General features: G+C 43.1%; 1 protein-coding gene across 1 annotated transcript in view; it reads right to left on the reverse strand.

Annotated features, from left to right (window-relative positions):
* Positions 1–18,692, reverse strand: part of LOC124623128 (speckle-type POZ protein-like) — a 44,488-nt gene extending 25,796 nt beyond the window's left edge. Inside the window, exons 1-2 of the mRNA XM_047148922.1 lie at positions 18,632–18,692; positions 4,873–5,341 (exon numbers count right to left, since the gene is read on the reverse strand). Of these exons, the coding sequence (XP_047004878.1) occupies positions 4,873–5,327 (455 nt within the window). The 5' untranslated portion in view covers positions 5,328–5,341; positions 18,632–18,692. The remainder of the gene's footprint in view (positions 1–4,872; positions 5,342–18,631) is intronic.
* Between the last annotated feature and the right edge of the window lie 3,987 nt (positions 18,693–22,679).

Genomic DNA, 22,679 nt, shown 5'->3' on the forward strand with positions numbered 1-22,679 from the left:
CCAATGGATACATGACAGACACATTAACTGGACAAGACAGTGTTATTTCACTGTAGCACGATTCTGACTTTGCAACACAGACGGTTATCCTGCTAGAAGATGTCATTACCTGACGGTGAGACTTCAAGCATGAAGCGATGAAGGTGGTCCGTAATGTTCAAGTATTTCACAGCCATCATGATGCCTTTTATTACCATTACAAATCTAGTGGAAGACCAACTTAATCTACCTCTTCACACAAGGCATCTGTGGTTCAGTGCACGTTTCGTGTCTGGATGTCAGAGTAAGGATCCAACCATCGACCTGTTGTAACAAGAAATGCGATTTATTCGACAGGCCATATGTTTCTATTGGTCCGCGGTGAATACTCTGTGATGCTGTGCCCTCTGCAATCTTAACTAACTGTGTCGTTTGGTCAACACAGGAATACGTAGGGGTCATGTGACGTGAAACTCCATGTTCGACGATGGCCTTTGAACGATGTGCTCCGAAACACTTGTGCCTGCACCAGCACTGTGTCGTCAGACCTACCACAGATCGCTACCTGTCTAGAGTTACACAGGAGGGATCCTCCGACCTCTACGTTTCGTGAAGATACGAAGTCGTCCAATACCATACAGCCTACTCCTTGTTTCACCATCCTTCGACCACTTTCCCTAGGTGCTCACGACAGAAGTAGGCGAACAGGCGACCACCTTCGCCTTCTCAGAGATTCCCGTTTGCAGCCGCAGTGCCACAACAATGGGCCCTTTGTCAAAAAGGCTTGTATCAGTGGATTTGTGCATTTGGGGCCCGAATCTTCGCTATAATGGCTTCCCTTTCACCTCTGTTCCGCTGAAATTTTTCTCTTACTTCGCCACATGACCGCTACAGCATCAGGAGGCATTCAACCTAATAGTGGGCTGCGGATATAATGTTTTGAGTCATCAGTGTATGTGCACAATCACCCTGGATATACACCTACTTACCAGAACAGGGCGTGAGAAATCTCCAATGTAAACGTTACATTTACGAGTGTCTCAGCTTGTAGGTATGTTCATTGGGAAGTCACCTCACGACAGAGAACTAGCCATTATAATCTGATAAATTGCTGATTTACTACTAAGGCCTACAAAGTGATTTAGAATTCAAGACGGTAAAAAACAAACTTCGCAAAAGAAAACTGGGACCTTCTGTGGACTGGGTTCGGTTCCCCACCCTTAAGAGACCCCAGAGACAATGTTGGCGAAAATGCCTTCGAATTAGACTCGGTCTGGGATGCCATAAGGACTCTTACACTGAGGATTCCATTCAAACTAGCACCGTGATGTAGTGGATATGACACTAAACTGTTGCATGAAGGGTCGTATGTTCAAAACTCACCTGGACTGTAGAATTTTAATTTCTATATTTGGTTCGAGTACATTCTACAAGTATCCACAAATGTCATGAACCATTGTACTGGAATGTTCTGTAGCTGTGTATTACTGTTTGTGTTCTGGCTGGAGGCAGTTCGCTCCACGCCCTTTTATGTGCAAGTGCTGAATAAACATTCGTTAAGTGAAGTTAGTGTTCGTCATTAATCTAATTACACCTTCTTCTAAGTGACATTCTGGTGGAGACGTTGGGTATTGGAACTTACGATAGCGCACGTTATCGACGACAGAGGCTCCAATCAGGCCACGACAGAGCCGCCGTTTACGTGGTGAGAAACCTCAGTTCGAGCCATATTCAACACATCGCAGTCTATCGAAGACAGAAGAAGACGAGGACGTTAGGATGACAGCAACTCTGTGCCACCCCATGAGACATCCTTCCGGGTTCTCTGGTGACGATGGCCAAGATCCAAACAAGTGGCAGAGGGTATATGAGCGTATAGCCTATTTTAACAAATGGGATGGCACCGTGTGTTTGGCTAACGTATTTTTCTACTTGTAGGGCACTGCCAAGCAATGGTATGAGAACAACGAGGAGAAGTTCACAAGCTGGGAAGTATTCCAGACGGAACTGCGCAAGTATTTCGGCAAAACAACGACAGAAGTGCGAGGCTGAAGATAAACTAAAGTTCAGGGCACAGCGTCCAAGAGAAACTACAGCATCCTACCTTCAAGACGTCTTGGAGCAGTGTAAAATAGCGGATGTTAGACTGAAGGAGGAAGATAAGGTTGCACATCTCATGAAGGGTATTGCTGAGGACATGTATCAAGCCCTACTCCTGAAGGAGGTTCCGACAGCTGACGACTTCATAAAATGGTGACAGTATATCGAGACAATGCATCAAAAAGAATTACACGCAAGAAGTTTGAACGGCTTCCAAACGTCGAATCGATGTCTGTGATGGAGGAAGGAACTGATTTCACAAGTGTTCTCCGTCAGATAGTGAGAGAGGAAGTTCAGGAGGCACTTTGATTGCATGGAGAGCAAAAAACCCAGACGCTTCAAGATGTAAGGGAGGAAGTGGAACGGACATTGATCCCAATCTCTCGTCCTTCATTTCCCTTTGAAACGGTGAAAAAGTCGAGACCCAGGCGGAGTCACATTCCTACAATATAACATGAGCAACCTGTCTGGGCTAAGTTAGTGGCATTCACTGGAAGGTTATTACTAGCACCATAGAAAACTTCATGCAAGACAGGGGCGCCGAGGTTTGTCATCTGCTTCTGTACACAGCATCACTGTTACAGAAATAAGTGCCTACTACAGCACCATTACTGGGTCACTCCCTAACAGAGAAGACCCAGTATTGGGTGGACGCTGCTCAAAGCTTCGGTGTTGCTGTGATGTCATGAGGGTGTTGTGGGTGAACACAGAGCATATGAGCGTATGTGCTTACAGCACCTTGCCAACTAGATATCTGCTGTATGGAACATGACTCTTTGGAGCTTGATGTAAAATTCCCCCTGTACCGATCAGGGTTAACAAAATAATTTAACTACGAAAACTGATGGGATACAGTAAGAAAATAGAAACAAATAATGCAACAGGCAAAGTTGTAAGACTATCCTACACAGTGGTAGGCGCACTGAGGCAGGATGTATGATATTTTGAATACATTGAAAAGTACATCGTGATCATAAGTAGAAAGTGCTATCACCAACTCATGGCTGCCCACATTTGTTGGCTTCCCATGAGATGTTTGTTGATGCTGGGGCTGGCAGAGCAACGCTGCTGACAGATGCAGATGCAGAGTTTCACTTGCCTGCTCAAAGGTGTCCACCTGGCTGTTGAATGTGTACTGTGAGACATGGAACTGAGTGAAGGGAGGAAGTCTGAATTTGCGACATGTCACCATTTACATCAGGGCATGACAAGCTGTAGATACGTTGCTGCTCTCATTGTCTCATATTGCGGCATACTGTTATGTTCCTGGTGCTAGTGAGGAGCTACATACTCTTTATTTTCGACTTCTCGTTATCCAGCTTAATACCAGTCGAAGTATCTCATCAGTAGCAACTGTGACGCCAAACTACTAGATGCAACTTTTCGTCGAGAGGGTTGTGATGAGCTATACATCATGCACAAAAAATCCCGAGCACTCGCCTGCTCGAGTACAATCTGCAGAGGTTACTGTGTGTTTCCCTGCTGGGTAGCACACCTGTGTACTCAAACCAAGAACGTCTCCTGCTGAGAACACAGTAAACATACCTTTTTTTCTCAGAACAGGCATAATGCCAAAACCTACATACACATATGGTTTAAATGAACTAGCGACTGCAAGTATTGATGAATTGCTTAGAGATCAAAGCAGTTCTTGAAGTTATAAAATAATTGGCTCTTCCAAAGCTTTTGTTAGCTTACTTATATCATAACAAACATTTCAGTTCATAGATCTGTTGTACCAGTCACGAAAAGGCAACAAAAGGTTTGTGAGCTATCACCAGATGAATTTTGTAGTCTTCACTGAAGGTATATTTCCCAGCACAAACACATCTACTTAATTCAATGGTAAACATTGTAGGCTTACAAAAACACACACACACAGAAAACACACACACACACAGAAAACACACATACACACACACAAAACACACATGCACACACACAAAACACACATGCACACACACAAAACACACATGCACACACACAAAACACACATGCACACACACAAAACACACATGCACACACACAAAACACACATGCACACACACAAAACACACATGCACACACACAAAACACACAGAAAACACACACACAGAAAACACACACACAGAAAACACACACACAGAAAACACACACACAGAAAACACACACACAGAAAACACACACACAGAAAACACACACACAGAAAACACACACACAGAAAACACACACACAGAAAACACACACACAGAAAACACACACACAGAAAACACACACACAGAAAACACACACACAGAAAACACACACACAGAAAACACACACACAGAAACACACACACACACACACACACACACACACACACACACACACACACACACACACACACACACACACACACAGAAAACACAGAAAACACACGTACAGAAAACACAGAAAACACACATACAGAAAACACAGAAAACACACATACAGAAAACACAGAAAACACAGAAAACACAGAAAACACAGATACAGAAAACACACACACACACACACACACACACATACACACACACACACAGAAAACACACACACACACACAACACACAACACACAACACACAACACACAACACACAACACAACACACAACACACAACACAACACACAACACACAACACAACACAACATGCAACACAACACAACACAACATGCAACACACACACAGCACACACACAACACACACACACACACACAACACACACACACACACACAACACACAACACCTAGCGCTGGAAAACACAGATTAGCATCTTGCTCTTATGCTTGTGCTTACCTGATTTTTATCGGTGGCTGCCCGAGTAGCCAACACACTTCGACCACATCCTTGGGCTGGTTGTGCACAGCATCGGCCCAACCCTGAGTGGCCAGCACCTGGAAGTTGGCCTTTATGAAGGCGACGGCGGCTTTCGTGAGGCTGGGGCATGTGTGCCTGACAGCGAGCACTGCTGTGGCCGCCGCTGACTCTACAGTCAGCAGAGAAGCCAGCTGCTGCTCACACTCTGTCTTCAATCCCGACAAGTCGTATTTGTCTGCTGCTGCCAGAACTTGGGGAGTCATTCTGGACGGATGTGGAGTCCTCAGTGTGTGGCAGTAGGCCAGTAGCTCTCTTAGCACCGGACCCTCCACGTCTGTTATGGTGACCTCATTGCTGCTGGACTCCAGCGTGTCGTGGCTGAACATTGCGCTGAAGACGGGGCTCCTCGCTGCCAGGACGGCCCTGCGCGCCATCAGCCGCGTCTCTCCTGCCACGAAAGTCACCATGGGGCCCTCCCCAGCGTCCAGTAAGGCGTCTAGGTCCACAGCTGCAGTTTCCTCAACCTTGGTAACGGGTTCCATTGCGGGTGATTCTGGAACACAGCGTTACTGATCAGCCCTTTGATCTCACACAGCGCTCTCAGTAATTATATGACGCACAGAGACACCTGTGTGAAGCAACAGTTCGTAATATTTCTACTTTACATGTAAATTACGACACCCTGATATTCTTGCTGTATCAGACAGACGCCATAAGTGAATAACTGCAGTTCTTAGGTAACACAGTACCAATATTTCCTTAACAGTTTGAACACTTCTTTTGCCCAAAATGTATCCCATTTCTTTAGTTCCTATCTACATTTCAGTCTCTATCGAACACTGAATCTTCCAAAATGGTGTACTGGCACAATACCGATAAGTGTAATATATTGATTATTCCTAGCTACTGAGGTGTTATCTTGAAGCTGTGAGAATAGAGGACAGGCACTCCAAGGCGCGAAAGCAGAGACCATGCTGAGGGCAGAGAAACTAGGAGAGATATTATTACATGAAGTAGACCGTAAGGGAAGTGCGTTGCGAAAATGCAGACGCTCCCAGAAGCAGTCCCAGGGCGCTAGTTACTCTTCAAGGAATTAACATGTAACTTCATATGTCTTCTACATGCTGTGGTAGGTTGCCACCGTAGCACTTACTAGCGGTAAAGAGAGCTTGATACCAACCCTGAGAACAGCAGCGCCAATAGGCTCACAAGGGTTAGAAAGACAGCGAAAACGCCAAAAAACTGTTGGCCTAACAGTCCCTGCTCCTGGGAAACCGAGGGGCGGGGCTAAATGACGTATAACAACAATGTTGCGAGCCTCATTTTGCAGAGCAATTACGTTTAGCTTTCAGCTGAACAGTTTTGATACCAAATACTGACTTAGGTAGTGCAACTGCATTAACATCCCCGCCTTAGGAGCAGTAGAGGGGACCTAACTAAACCGTGATTGGAAGACGCTTGCAAGAGACTTGTGGGATTAGCTGGTTGGCTTTAAGTGCGAAAAACAGTGCCCCCACGCGTTCGGTCTTGCTCCGGGTAAGTCTGCTCTCTTACTTGGAGTGCCTCAGTGAACAGTGTCACATTCAGTATGCTTTGTTTTGCAGCTAAGTTGTTGCCTTAAGATGCTGCTTGAGTTTGCTACTGTGGTTAGCATCTATCCTAGGACTTCTGCACTGGCTTCTGTTGTAAATTGTTATTCATGCTTTTTCTAACCCTAGAACTAGCCTCCAGTGTGTTAGTCCTGTCTGGAATAAACAACTGTTTCAAAACCCTTTGTCCAAGAGTTTCCACAACGAGTTCCCTATCATGTCTAACAACCTGCATTTCCAGTAAATGCCTGCACCAGTATTGGCTCAGATAGAAGAAAACAATCAAATGCCTTCACTGTGAATTGTCCTCTTGCATTCTGCTCTGTACCGCTCGGGAGCGCAGACTGACAACCCCTTTTCTCCCACTCCCATCTATGTCAGGACACGACATAAGGTCAGAAGTTACCACACAGTCCACTCAAATTAACGTGATCACAGTCTATGTTGACATCAATGTGCAATGTGCAACATCCATTCACAGGATGCACAGGGTACTACTATCACAGATTGTCAGGGGACACAGAAGACATTGCAGACTTTGTCGTAATGTGGAAAGAGAGCAATTTATCTGAATATCAAACGCGCATTATAATTGGCTTTCAGGGCAATCGAGGAAGGATATCAGGACAGCTATGTTCGTCAACTATTTGTGGGCCGCTGTATTCAGAGTGTACCATGTATGACAAAAAATGGCTCTGAGCACTATGGGACTTAACACCTGAGGTCATCAGTCCCGTTGAACTTAGAACTACTTAAACCTAACTAACCTAAGGACATCACACACATCCATGCGCCTAGAACCGCTCGGCCACAGCGGCCGGCACCATGAATGACAAAATGGCACTATCCAAAAGTGGCGCCAATGCTACTGCGGTGCACCATATATGTCAGGGATTAACGACGGCTGCAGAATTGTGTCCGGGGCAATAAGCGTGTAACAGCTGAGCAACTGACTACCCAGTATCTCCTCGCCAACCGTTTAGTGAACGTTGCTGCATATGGGCCAGAGCATGAGGTGCCTGGCCCATGTAACCAAGCTGACCACCGTTCAGGGGAGACGAAGGCTGCAATTTGCACGCCAATAGCACAAGTGCAAGTCCGTAGAGTGGCGACAGGTGAACTTTTCAGATTAATTACATTTTACGCCCCATCAGACTGAAGCAAACGCCCTGCAAGCATGGTCTGTACAGTCCAGACTGGACGACGGAGGGTTATGATTTGGCGAATGTTTTCGTGTCATTTTCTGGATGGTACTCTCATTCTGGAAGGCACACTGGATAAATGGAAGTATGCCTCTCTCCCTCGGAATCATGTCTGCACTTACATGCAGTTTCTTTTCCTTGGCATGCTACACTATGTTTCCGGACACGCCCAAATACATACTTTTTCCTATTAGGTCCACTATGCTGCCACCTACTGCCAGTTACTCCATATCAGCGACCTCAGTATCCATTAGACATTGTGAGAGCTGAATGGGGCGCTCCGCGGAACTCACATACATCGAACGTGGTCAGGTGATAGGGTGTCACTTGTGTCATACATCCGTACTGGAGATTTCCACACTCCTGAACATCCCTAGGCCCACTGTTTCCGAAGTGATAGTGAAGTCGAAACGTGAAAGCATACGTACAGCACAAAAGCATACAAGCCCACCTCGTCTGCTGAATGACAGAGACCGCCGACAATTGAAGAGGGTCGTAATTTGTAATAGGCTGACATCTATCCAGACTATCACACAGGAATTCCAAACTGCATTAGGACCCATTGCAAGTACTATGACAGTTAGGCGGGAGGTGAGTAAACTTGGATCTCATGGTCGAGCAGCTGCTCATAAGCCACACATGCTGGTAAATGGCAGACGACGCCTCGCTTGGTTTACGGAGCGTGAACATTGGACGATTGAACAGTGGAGAAACGTTGTGTGGAGTGACGAATCACGGTACACAATGTGGCGATCCGATGGCGGGGAGTCGGTGTGACGAATGCCAGCTGAACGTCATCTGCCAGTGTGTGTAGTGCCAACAGTAGAATTCGAAGTCGGTGGTCTTACGGTGGGGTCGTGTTTTTCATTAGGGGGCTTGCACCCCTTGTTGTTTAGCGTGACACTATCACAACACAGGTCTGCATTGATATTTTAAGCAAATTATTGCTTCCCACTGTCGAAGAGCTATTCGGGGATGGTGATTGCATCTTTCAACAGGACCAGTCACCTGTTCTTAATGCTCAGCCTGCGGCGGAGTGGCTACACGACAATAAAATCTCTGTAATGGACTGGCCTGCACGGAGTCATGACTTGAATCCTATAGAACACCTCTGGGGTGTTTTGGGAAGCCGACTTCGTACCGCCTCACCGATCAACATCGATATCTCTCCTCAGTGCAGCACTCCGTGAAGAATTGGCTGCCATTCCCCAAGAAACCTTTCAGCACCTAATTGAACGTATGCCTGCGAGTGTGGAAGCTGTCATCAAGAATAAGGGTGGGCCAACACCATATTGAATTCCAGCATTACCGATGGAGGGCGCCACGAACTTATAAGTCAGCTCACGATAGCTGAATGTTCCATAGGCCAGCGTTCGAAAGCTGCGGCGAAATTCCTTGAAACGTTACCTCTAACACGGTTAGAGGCTGCAGTGAATGCAGATAGTTGTCACGGTGAGCAACGTTTGTTGTCTTACACGTAAACATGGTATGCAATTAAAAAATGTTACCCTCTCACGTGGGAATTAAAATGTGTTTCTTTCAATGGTTCATTATTTTTTTCCGCATGTGCTTACACACGTTTTTACAAACTTTCATTGCATTACGATAACTCTTCTGATTGGGGGGGGGGGGGGGGGGGGTACTTCTCAAATTGCAAAAGTTTGACTATAACGATCATGTTTTTCCTCAAGTTTGGTTACAAATGCGCAAAAACTTAAGTTCCGGAAAAATTACTTTTCATGTTCACAAAACACTTCATTATCGCAGAAGATGAATTTTCAATATCGCTAAATGAAATTCCTAATTACCTACCACATAAGCCGGCCGAAGTGGCCGTGCGGTTAAAGGCGCTGCAGTCTGGAACCGCAAGACCGCTACGGTCGCAGGTTCGAATCCTGCCTCGGGCATGGATGTTTGTGATGTCCTTAGGTTAGTTAGGTTTAACTAGTTCTAAGTTCTAGGGGACTAATGACCTCAGCAGTTGAGTCCCATAGTGCTCAGAGCCATTTGAACCTACCACATAAGCTATGCAACTCCGCGTTTATTCTACCCAACTCCGTATGACGGTAGACTCAGCGGCAAGATGGAAGATTGATTGTTGGCTAAGGACACAGGCGAAAGTTACTGTACATGTGGCTAAGCAAGGTTGAAGTTACATGTTGTGTTGTTTTGTGTTCGGTGGTGTGCTGGGTACGTCCATATACTTAGTCGGAAGTTATTGCTTTACTTAGCTAGCGGGATGAATGTCTCGATGTTCGTATCTAAGAATATTTATATTTCTCTTGTCACTTTAAGCGTTTAAGGATGTACTTCATAAACGAATCGTGGAGTGGATTTTATTATTAAGGACAATTTTAAAAACAAAGCCGCGTAAAATGACGCGTGTAGGTGGCACGGAGGAGAATTATATCTCAAATTTACGGACTAGTTCGGAAATGTGTGAAATAGTGTATTTAAGGGACACCCATGATCATGAAGACAAAATCGGTAGCGTTATTTAATCGCGGAATAATTGCAAAAGCAGAGCGTGCGAAGGACTAATTTCACAAGGTAGTAAAATAATACCAGCAGATTATCTGTGTCAGCTAGCTATGAAATACAGAAGAGACGGTTTGCATTTATCATTCTACAGAGCGCGAAGGAAGCATATGCCCACTCATCCTGGCACTCCAGGCCTTATGGCACTTAAATCAGGTATTTTATCAAACCGATATGAAAGATTCTGCTTTGTAAAGCCGGAAAATAATGTATTTTCATGGGTGAACAAAATCTGCAATTTATGAATTGTAAGTTGCATACTGTACCACTTTTAAAGGTAAGCTTTTGTACACTTTATCAGCTAGATTATATAATGGTAAGACAGAGATTTAGGAATCAGGTTTTAAATTGTAGGACATTTCCAGGGGCAGATGTGGACTCTGACCACAATCTATTGGTTATGAACTGTAGATTGAAACTGAAGAAACCGCAAAAAGGTGGGAATTTAAGGAGATGGGACCTGGATAAACTGAAAGAACCAGAGGTTGTACAGAGTTTCAGGGAGAGCGCAAAGGAACAATTGACAGGGATGGGGGAAATATATACAGTAGAAGAAGAATGGGTAGCTTTGAGGGATGAAGTAGTGAAGGCAGCAGAGGATCAAGTAGGTAAAAAGACGAGAGCTAGTAGAAATCCTTGGGTAACAGAAGAAATATTGAATTTAATTAGTGAAAGGAGAAAATATAAAAATGCAGTAAGTGAAGCAGGCAAAAAGGAATACAAACGTCTCAAAAATGAGATCGACATGCAGTGCAAAATGGCTAAGCAGGGATGGCTAGAGGATAGATGTAAGGATGTAGAGGCTTATCTCACTAGGGGTCAGATAGATACTGTCTACAGGAAAATTAAAGAGACCTTTGGAGAAAAGAGAACCATTTGTATGAATATTAAGAGGTCAAATGGAAATCCAGTTCTAAGCAAAGAAGGGAAAGAAGAAAGGTGGAAGGAGTATATAGAGGGTCTATACAAGGGCCATGTACTTGAGGAGAATATTACGGAAATGGAAGAGGATGTAGATGAAGATGAAATGGGAGATACGATACTGCGTGAAGAGTTTGACAGAGCACTGAAAGACCTTAGTCGAAACAAGGCCCCGGGAGTAGACAACAATCCATTATAACTACTGACGGCCTTGGGAGAGCCACTCCTGACAAAACTCTACCATCTGGTGAGCAAGATGTATGAGACAGGTGAGATACTCTCAGACTTCAAGAAGAACATAATAATTCCAATCCCAAAGAAAGCAGGTGTTGACAGATGTGAAAATTACCGAACTATCAGTTCAATAAGTCACGGCTGCAAAATACTAACGCGAATTCTTTACAGACGAATGGAAAAACTAGTTGAAGCCGACCTAGGGGAAGATCAGTTTGGATTCCGTAGAAATATTGGAACACGTGAGGCAATACTGACCCTACGACGCATCTTAGAAGCTAGATTAAGGAAAGGCAAATTTACGTTTCTAGCATTTGTAGACTTAGATAAAGCTTTTGACAATGTTGAATGGAATACTCTCTTTCAAATTCTGAAGGTGGCAGGGGTAAAATATAGGGAGCGAAAGGCTATTTACAATTTGTATAGAAACCAAATGGCAGTTATAAGAGTCGAGGGACATGAAAGGGAAGCAGTGGTTGGGAAGGGAGTGAGACAGGGTTGTAGCCTCTCCCCGATGTTATTCAATCTGTATATTGAGCAAGCAGTGAAGGAAACAAAAGAGAAATTCGGAGTAGGTATTAAAATCCATGGAGAAGAAATAAAAACTTTGAGGTTCGCCGATGACATTGTAATTCTGTCAGAGACAGCAAAGGACTTGGAAGAGCAGTTGAATGGAATGGATAGTGTCTTGAAAGGAGGATATAAGATGAACATCAACAAAAGCAAAACGAGGATAATGGAATGTAGTCGAATTAAGTCGGGTGATGCTGAGGGTATTAGATTAGGAAATGAGACACTTAAAGGAGTTTTGCTATTTGGGGAGCAAAATAACTGATGATGGTCGAAGTAGAGAGGATATAAAATGTAGACTGGCAATGGGAAGGAAAGCGTTTCTGAAGAAGAGAAATTTGTTCACATCGAGTATAGATTTAAGTGTCAGGAAGTTGTTTCTGAACGTATTTGTATGGAGTGTAGCCATGTATGGAAGTGAAACATGGACGATAAATAGTTTAGACAAGAAGAGAATAGAAGCTTTCGAAATGTGGTGCTACAGAAGAACGCTGAAGATTAGATTGGTAGATCACATAACTAATGAGGAGGTGTTGCAGAGGATTGGGGAGAAGAGAAGTTGGTGGCACAACTTGAGTAGAAGAAGGGATCGATTGGTAGGACATGTTCTGAGGCATCAAGGGATCACCAATTCAGTATTGCAGGGCAGCGTGGAGGGAAAAATCGTAGAGGGAGACCAAGAGATCATTAAACCAAGCAGATTCAGAAGGATGTAGGTTGCAGTAGGTACTGGGAGATGAAGCTTGCACAGGATAGAGTAGCATGGAGAGCTGCATCAAACCAGTCTTAGGACTGAAGACCACAACAACAACATATTTGCGGTAGGGCTTTCTAATATTTCGCAGCGAAGGTATGTGCAGCCTTGTGGTAATGAAAATATGTTTTGTGGAGAAAGTAAGTTGCTTTGCGGAAATACAATCTGCGTTCCCTCCCAGCTTTCAGGCTTTCTGTGAGAGAATTTACTGCACGGTGTATCACAAGACTAAGCACACCTGAACTCTCTGGCAGATAACATGTTTGTATCCTGAACGAGGCTTCAACCTGAGTTATTCGCCCGCACTTTACGGAGCAGCTTGAAACATATCTAGACCAAGCCCGGCCAAACGGCGTTCTGCTAACGCGAGCGCTTCGGCTGCGCTCTTGCCTAGAGCTCTGAGCGCTGCCACGAGTGGGGCTGAGGTGCGAGGAGGAACAGGGAAGTGGAGGCTGCAGCCGGACGCCGAACATTCGCCTTGTCAGATGCCAAGCAGTTTGCCGACAACACTGCTCGCGTTACATTAGATTCACGTTCTACACTGCAATTACTATTGGAGTTATAAAATAAAAAGTGGAGAAGGATCACTTCATCGCCGAATAGAATACTTTCCGTACCGTTCGAAGTCCGTGCGAAGTGCTTAATGTGCCATCACCTGGCTATGACCATGAAAACACTTACTGGTTCGTGATTACAACACAGCCAGGTAGACGACATGACGCACTTGTCATCTGACGAACGACAGCGAATGTTAGATGAACCGAAGGCAGCCATTACGTAAAAAACAGTTAACGTTAAGTACAGTGGCGACAAAATCTTTTGTGGCCAACATTGCGTGTTATTTGAATTCAGCGTCTTAATGCATCGAGACAATCATTTGGTAACATATAGTGGACAAGACTGATGCCACCAAATAAAAAGTACTACTTCTGAAAGATGAGTTTCAGGTTCATCACATGGAACATTTCCCACATCTCAAGGGAATCGTTTGTGGACCAGACATAGCCTACAACGTTTTGGTAACAAACATCTCATTGTAATTTCCGAAAGACATTCCAAGAGACAGCACGGTTCAAAAAGTATTTCTATTTATTTGTTATATCGGTCTTACATTTGACTGCTAGTGACATCATTACTTCCAATTTGAGCTGATCCAGGTACTTACAAGACTTTTACAAAATGTTTCACCAAAAGCAATAACCTCAACTGCACAGGCATACCACTAAAGCTATTTCAGTGTTTTGTTAAACACATCTGTGCTATCTATTTTTTTCTGTTACAAAATCAAGAATGTCCCACCAATACTCAGGCTTAAGAGATTTTAATCTCTGCAGAAGTCTCATGTGTTTGACTTTATCACGAATCTTAGTTGTAGACATATCACGTATCATAACATTAAAATGTGTATAAATTTATAAACATTGCAACTTACTGTAAAATATCTATTTGTAGAGCTTTCGTAGCTCTGCTCACTGTAATAGCACTACCTTCTGTACATCTTTAATCAAGTAATAAAAGTTATTGCTTTGGCAGTAAAATAAAAATTTGAAAGTAAACGTGATAAAATCCTGCTTGTATGCTGCAAATTTCGCCTCTTAGCTGTAGTTTAACTCTACTGCGAACACGTCTTTCTAAGTTTCCCGCGTGTGCAGCTTTCAGCATGTAGCCCTCTTACACACTTACTCGGAATAGTGCAGTGGAGGGGGAAACCGGAGCGCTGACCCGACTTGAGCGCGCTCTGGGATCGCAAATCTTGGCCACGCCTGATCCAGACGAACAGTGTTGATCCAACTTACACTTCATAATTCAGAAGTCTCAGGGAACTTTACAATCGCATAACCTCCTCTCCAAAGTTCACATTTCATTTAGGCAACCGTAAAGAGGTACGGACTCATTTATGTGAAACGTGCCCAAGCCGCACATCAGACACAGCAATAGCGAACTTCAGTTGACTTAATGTTGAAAATTTTTAGAGTAAAAGCTTGGACAGGACAGCTCATGACTACTACAGCAGGACAGCTCAAGATTACTGCGTACTGTTACACTGATCTGTGTTCCAGTATTCCACTTTTTTCAGGAAGACATGTAAAAAGAATAATTGTAAACCTGTATCGTTGATGTGAATCTGTTGATTTTTGGACCATGTTTCAGGCTCGAGAATTATAACGTTTCTGGAGAACGAAAATATCCTCCATAAAAATCAACATGGATTCACCAAACTGTTAGCTCTATTCCTCCTCGAGATCCATAGCACTGTAGACAATGGCGGTCAGGTTGATGCCATGTTCCTTGGCTCCACGAACGAATATAACACCGTCCCGCACTGAAATCTAGTGAAACAAATAAGAGCTTACCGAGTATCTGACTAGATCTGCCACTGGATTCAAGACTTCTTTGCATCATAGGTCCATTATTATTTATAAGTTCTACAAATGATCTAGTAGAAAGCGTCGCAGAGTTTAAGACTGGTGGCAGATGATGCAGTTGTCTTGAAGAAAGTAGCAATGCAGAAGACAGCATCGATTTGCGGAAAGACCTGGAGAGGACGGATGAATGGTGCAGGCTCCGGCAGTTGCCTCTGAACATAAATACATGTAAGGCACTGCACACATATAGAAAAAGTAATCCACTAATGCACAACTATACTATTGATGACAAACTGCTGGAAACAGTATCTACCGTATAATATCTAGGAGTAATTATCCTGAGCGACCACAAGTGGAATGACTATAAAGCAAATTGTAGGTAAAGCAGATGCCAGACGCATTCATAGGACGAACCTCAAGGAAATGTAACGCATCCACGAAGGAAATGCATATAAGGCCGTTTTTCGACCGACTTTTGTGTATTTTTCATCTATCTGGGATCCTTACCAAGAAGAGCCGATAGAGGAAATAGAGAAGATACAACGGAGAGCGGCCAGTTTCGTCACGGGTTCTTTCAGTCAGCGCGATAGTGTTACAGCGATAGTCAACTTCCAGTGGCAGACGGTACAAGTTAAGCGTTGTGCATTATGGAGAGGTTCCTTCAGAAAATGTGGAAACAGATATTATATTAATTCGACATAGAATCCAGTTCAACACTGAAACTGAATACGAATCATCGTGAATGGATACGCACCAAAGACTCACACATCATTAATTAATGAAAATCCGCTCAAATTGCTTAATTACTGCTTTATTAAGTCCACACACCACCGGTTTCGGCCTTTATAACTGGGCATTAATATGAAACTGCCGAATGTTAATATATAATGTGATAGATATAAAAATATTTTCCTATTTTTTATAATAGGAGACGAGACAACGTACAGTGCAAGTACAGATGGAATCAACAGCTTACTTTTTTGCAGTATAAAAGCAACGTCAGATGATATAAACATTAAATTAAACTCGATTTGAACACTTTCGCACCCAAATACGTCAAAGAAAAATGTTCATAACCTAATTAAAAAACTGTAGATTCCAAGAAATTTACACTTAGCATGCTTTAGCTTAACGACTTATTCTGACGTACTTCAGAAGCACAATGCTACGTTTTTCAAATAAAATGATCAGGTAATACTTAGAATAAATAAATGTGTGAAACAGTTGTAATGAACGAGGCAGCCAGGTACAGCGTAAGCAATTGGAGTGGGGTTTCATTTATTGAACGACAGTTGCGGAATCAGCACCATCCAAACATGCAGAAAGTAACAAACAGACCATTGCTTTACGATTTCCAACAATTCCATTTAACATACACGGCCAAAAAAAATAAAAAAAATTGGAACAGCATGAAAGACAACGTCCATTGTGTTCCAATTATGGCATATGCCACCTGGGGTATAGCATATTTACTGATAATGGATTCGATATCGTCCGCCAACGGAGAGCGTTGTGTGTTGTTCCAACAGGATAATGCTCTTCCATACACTGCCCGTGAAATTTAATGTGCTCTGCCAGACATGCAGCAACTTCCCTAGCCACCATGATCTCAGGATGTGTCTTTAATCGAGCACGTGTGGGTTATGATGGGACGAGAAGTGACACATGCGACTCATCAACCAACAACTCTTACAGAAATACGTGAACATGTCGAGCAGGCATGGCATAACGTATCTGAATACACTGTTTGCATCTGTACGATCAACTAGATGTCAGAGTCAGCGCATGCACTGCCGCTTGTTGACGCTACACCACGTACTAACATGTTTAAAAAAAAAAATGTTGAAATGTGTGTGAAATCTTATGTGACTTAACTGCTAAGGTCATCAGTCCCTAAATTATCCTAAGATTCTAAGGACAAACAGACACACCCGTGCCCGAGGGAGGACTCGAACCTCCGCCGGGACATGTTTCAGCATTGGTCCTAACCTAGTACTCCGAAACTTTGTGTGCTGCTGATCTGTAATGTAATCATTTCATTTAATCCATACGCACTATTGCAACAATAAACCTTGAGTGAACTGGAAACCACAAAGGGTGTACTAATTTTTTTCCAACAGTGTACCCCGATGCTTTGTAAACATTCTGATGATTAAACGTATGCAACGAAAAAACCAAAAGTCTGCCTTTCACAATGTAAAAAACTGAACCAGTCATTATAGACCGTAAGTGATTTACGCTGATTGAACAGGCGATGTAGCAATCACTGCGCTAGGCCTCTGTAATATCACAAATTTAACGGGCTCTCAGTAAGCACTGCCGTTTTGGTCCATCGACACTTCATGTGTTTCACTGCTGCTGTCACGAGTTGTCAGAGTGTAAACATGCTTTTAAGGCTATGACTTGAGCCATTTTAAGTTTGATTAAGGCTTACCTTTGCAAGGGAATTTTATTCAGTCAAGAGGTACTACAAAGTATGCTGCCTATTTCATAAGGAGCACATTTATACCTAGCTGATTTTACAAACATTGATCAGCTTTTATTGGAGAAGAGGAGAATTATAAGGAAACCGATAATTTTCTTTCATTTATATTCCGTCACTTCGTAGCAAGCCGAAATGACTCCATGCAGGCCTAAAAGCGTCACTGAACAGTTTCTTACATTTCACTGTCTCTTGCTATCACAAAGAGAACGAGAAAACTTCGTATCAGACTAAACACAAATAATGAAAATTAAAAAATTCGTCTGCACTTGGCCCCTCTTAAAACAGATGTCAGCATAACCTCGAAGAGTTAATAGATCTTCTGTGTGAAAAAAGCGCAGACACTCCCTACACGCCAACAGATAAATATGCCAACAGACATACGAAGTTCTGTGTCTGAACCTTCGTGCATATTTAGTCTAGACGACGCTTTACACTTGTTAGGGTTTGAACAGGTGGTTCATGAGCCGGCTGAAGAAACTGCGTGAGAATCTAGCAAATTGACACTGATGAATTTCTCCTCGTTAAAGCAATAGCGTAATACGACCCTTTTGGAGCGACGTTTCTACAAATTTCCTTTCTGGCAACAAGGGCACATTAAGCGGCTGATTTTCCAAAAAGAAATCGCCAGTGTAGTTTGCCAGGGAAGCTGCATTCAAATAAGAAAGTGGCAGATTTTCTGAATCAGAGAAGTTGTCACTTCTGTAGCGGCGCAAAATCGCCAGTTCAATCCGATTAAAGGCTTTAATTCCTCCACGCACCGACGTCTGCAGTGGTTTGTTGAAACTAGGGAGTACACCAGGATCTAAATCTTACGGTGCAATTTATGCTATGTTAGTGAACACTTATGATATAAAAAGGGAACACCTGAGGTCAAATCTCATGAAGCATGGAGCGAGCTGCTAGGCAACATGGGACGGGCAGTCAACGTTTGGTACATGTCTGACTGACGATGTAACAAGCATTTCGCGACTCGCCTCTTCCAGCTGCGTATCCTGCTCTTATAATAGCTACTACGAAATTTCACTGACAGTTTCACATATAAGTTTGCGATACGAATCGTGCAGGCTCAGCGTTCTTACCTGCTGCATATATACTTGATGTGCACTTCCTACTGCGCTACCTCCTGACTGTGTCACGCCTTGCGAGTGACTGTTCCAAACTTCCAAGCTACGCGAGGCGGCAGTAGTTGTAGTGCCACGTGACTCCCGTTCCCCGAAATCTGGCGGAGAAGGCCGAACGCGCGAGGCGTGACCTTCGCTTCGCCCAGCGTTTCTTGCCAAGAAATGAACCGACTGTTTCCTACACCGGAACGCTGCATTACCAGGAACGATGATACGAATGACGTCTTGCTGCAATGGTAGACGCGGCTGAAGAAGTAGCTTTAGTCTTCCTAGATTTCTGTACCATTTCGTCGATCACCACGAAGGTATGATCGTACGGAGTATATGCACAAACACTGTATATTTCATTAACCCTTTGTGCGTCACATTTAGAAAAAAATTGGGGAAAATGTTTTTGAGATGAATATTTACTGTATATCTTGCACATATGCCATATCCATTACAAAAGTTCTTTTGAAGCAATTGGTTAATAAATAAAATAATGATTCTCAATGGCATCATTAGAAATTACATAATAATTACTCAAAAAAATGCATACATAATTGTATTGTAAACTTACCGTATTTCTCTCCCTTGCTCTTGAGGAACTACACACAGAATAAAACTAAACACAACAGTTATTATTCACTCACGAATGCAGTAGCACAACTCACGACACTTCTCTGTTCTGCACTTCAAACAAACGGCGAGTCACGAAAGCAAACGCCACTGTGATCTGTTGGCCAAACTCTGAACTACGTAAAGCGATGCCAGACGGTATCACTGAAGCATTGGGCAGCTTAAAAAATCCAGGAATACTTAATGATGCCAATTGGAATCGCAGACGCAGAAAGGGTTAACAGAACAAAGCACGTTATAATGAACGGCGAATGTGTTACGGAAACGAAAATAACATCCTGTGTGCGGAAAGGAAGTCTAATACGGCCGATATAGCTCTCAGTATACCTAATTATTTATCAGATTCTGTGAGATAAACTACAAAATTTTACGCTTTCTATGTTGTCCACAAAATAGTACTCCATTACACGATCGTAATGTGATGATGACCCTTAGAACGCTTTCGTTTCTTTTTGTTTTTCCATGCATTTTCTTTTACGTATTTTTTGTTTTCATTTCATTGTACATTGAAAATGTTATTTCAGAATAAGATCTCGTAAGTTTAATTTTTGGTTCAGTTATGTTCCTGTTTACATAATGTACTTGTGATGAATGTGATTGCTATTTTCATTTGTTCTGATGTTGCACGTTCTCTTGTTAATTAACACGACTATTTAATTCAGTTTCGGTGAATAGAGTAACATGAAACTGTGTTCTGGCATGAAACTGTAAATCAATGTAATCAGAATCATTGAAAGTGTTATGAGAAGCGAGATGTATGAATGGTGTGTAAGTATACAGATATGTCGAGAGAGAAACATCAACACAGGCTGAAGAAGTACAGAATGGAGGTTCGGCCGTGCATTTACTGCAATGCTATGTCATCGTGGCCAGTTAAAATTATCAGTGTTTGCACAGTGTCGTTTTTATCATTTCGATGTGTACCACGATTAAAGATCTAGTGATTTTACATGTCACGTTGCTCATTAGCCAGAACTGCACGTTTTGATTCATTAAGCATAAAACTTTGATGTGCAGATCGGAAAGTTGCGTGGACGACGTAAAAAAACCGTTTGTAGACAGCACGAAGCACGGACAGTTAAATCTAACAGTAAATATGATAACGCATTTTCTTGTCGTATACTGATTCTACGAACTAACTGTGAACTTACGGTGTGCTAACCGCTGCGTGACTGAAGTGATTATGGAGACAATAGTGCACGCCACTAGTGTTCGGTATAAAACGCGAAAAAATGTCTTTCGGTACGATTAGCATGATTTACTTTCGTAGTGCTGGCGGGTATACTGTGAAAACTCACGCGCCACAATCGATTAGTAAACCATCACCCTACAAATTGACGATGTTGTACAGTATACATTATAACCTCAGATTATGTCAAGTTTCCTATGTTCGTCGCTGCACGCAAATATGTAAGCTGAAACTAATTCTGCAGACGTCGATCTTTCCTGTTAAATTCGCAACAATTGCCCAAGATAAAGGAGTACATCAAGACGATACCTGTTATTGGATCACACGCTCACGGACCATGGACTAAAGACGCTGACGCGTACGACTCGCTGGCAACATCAGCTACCTGTTGTGAAGGGACAATGGGTAAGAGACAGCACGAACTACATTTTTCTAATCACTGCTGGTTCATGGTGTGGATTCCTGTAGTCATGTCCTAGTTCATGAACCACGGGCAACGTATAAGTGGCCAAGTAAGTGGTCCCGACAGTCGGGATACTAGTTACTTTGGAATAAGGCTGGGCATCTAGGACATATTTTGAGTTGTGGTCACCTTTGTGCTCATACGGCAAAGACTACCAAATCCACCGGTTAGTCCCTCAACCGTCAGGGGTAAAACTCAATGGGACTCGGGGCAAGTAAGGCTAGCTAGCAACCTGCTTCCCTGGTACTTTAAATATGATGCTGGCAACAATCAGAGCAAAATGGCTCGGACCTTTGGAGGTGACGGAGTCCCACCTCCAAACTGACAAACCAGGGAGTCCTAAGATACGACTCGGCAAACAAATGGTAATGAGATGGGGAGCTATTAATATCAATGGGGCTACTCTGGGAAGAAGGTAGAGCTGGCAGAGGCTGCAAGTAAGATGGGGCTGGATGTTTCAGCTGTTAGTGACATTCGGGTAAGGGGTGGGAAAGAAGAGGAAGTGGCAGAATACAAGGTCTACCTGTCAGGAGTCAAAGCAGGAATAGCACAATGGGGTGTAGGGCTTTACATCAGGAAAGAAATGGAACCCAGCGTAGTTGCAATAAGGTATGTAAACGAACGACTGATGTGGATAGATTTGACAGTGTCTAGCAAGAAAATTAGGATTGTGTCAGTGTATTAGCATTGTGAAGGGACAGATCAAGATAAGATGGATAGATTTTATGATGCACTCAGTGATGTAGTTGTTAGAGTAAAGGACAAGGACAGTGTCTTGCTCATGGGTGATTTTAATGCCAGGATTGGATATCGAACAGAAGGGTATGAAAAGGTTATGGGTAAATTTGGAGAGGATATGTAGGCCAACAGGAACGGGAAACAACTCTTGGATTTCTGTGCCAGTGTGGGCTTAGTAATCACAAACTCCTTTTTTAAACATAAGAACATTCACCGGTATATTTGGGAAGGCAGGGGAACCAGATCTGTCATTGACTATATAATAACAGATCAGGAATTCAGGAAGGCTGTGAGGGACACACGTGTATTCAGGGAATTCTTTGATGACACCGATCATTATTTAATCTACAGCGAAATTGGTATTGTGAAGCCGAAAGTGCAGGAGGTCAGGTCCATATGTGGGAGGATAAGAGTGGAGAAACATCAGGATAAGGAAATCAGGTACAAGTACATAACAATGATCTCAGAAAGGTACCAGTTAGTTGAATGTAGTCAATTACAGTCATTGGAAAAGGAATGGACAAGGTACAGGGACACAGTACTAGAAGTGGCTAAAGAATGTCTTGGAACAGTAGTGTGTAAAGGTATGATGAAGCAAACAGCTTGCTGGAATGACACAGTCAAGGCAGCCTGTAAAAGGAAAAAGAAGGCGTATCAAAAATGGCTACATACTAGAACTCAGGTAGACAGAGAAAGTTATGTTGAAGAAAGAAACAAAGCCAAACAGATAATTGCAGCATCCAAGAAGAAATCTTGTGAAGACTTTGGAAACAGGTTGGAGACTTTGGGTTAAGCTGCTAGAAAACCATTCTGGAGTGTAATTAGCAGTCTTCGAAAGGGAGGTAAGAAGGAAATGACAAGTATTTTGGACAGGTCAGGAAAACTGCTTGTGAATCCTGTGGATTCCTTGGGCAGATGGAGGGAATATTTTGAAGAGTTGCTCAATGTAGGTGAAAATACGATCAGTAACGTTTCAGCTTTCGATGTAAAATGGGATA

This window comes from Schistocerca americana, chromosome 1, assembly GCF_021461395.2.
Source record: "Schistocerca americana isolate TAMUIC-IGC-003095 chromosome 1, iqSchAmer2.1, whole genome shotgun sequence".
NCBI lineage: Eukaryota > Metazoa > Arthropoda > Insecta > Orthoptera > Acrididae > Schistocerca > Schistocerca americana.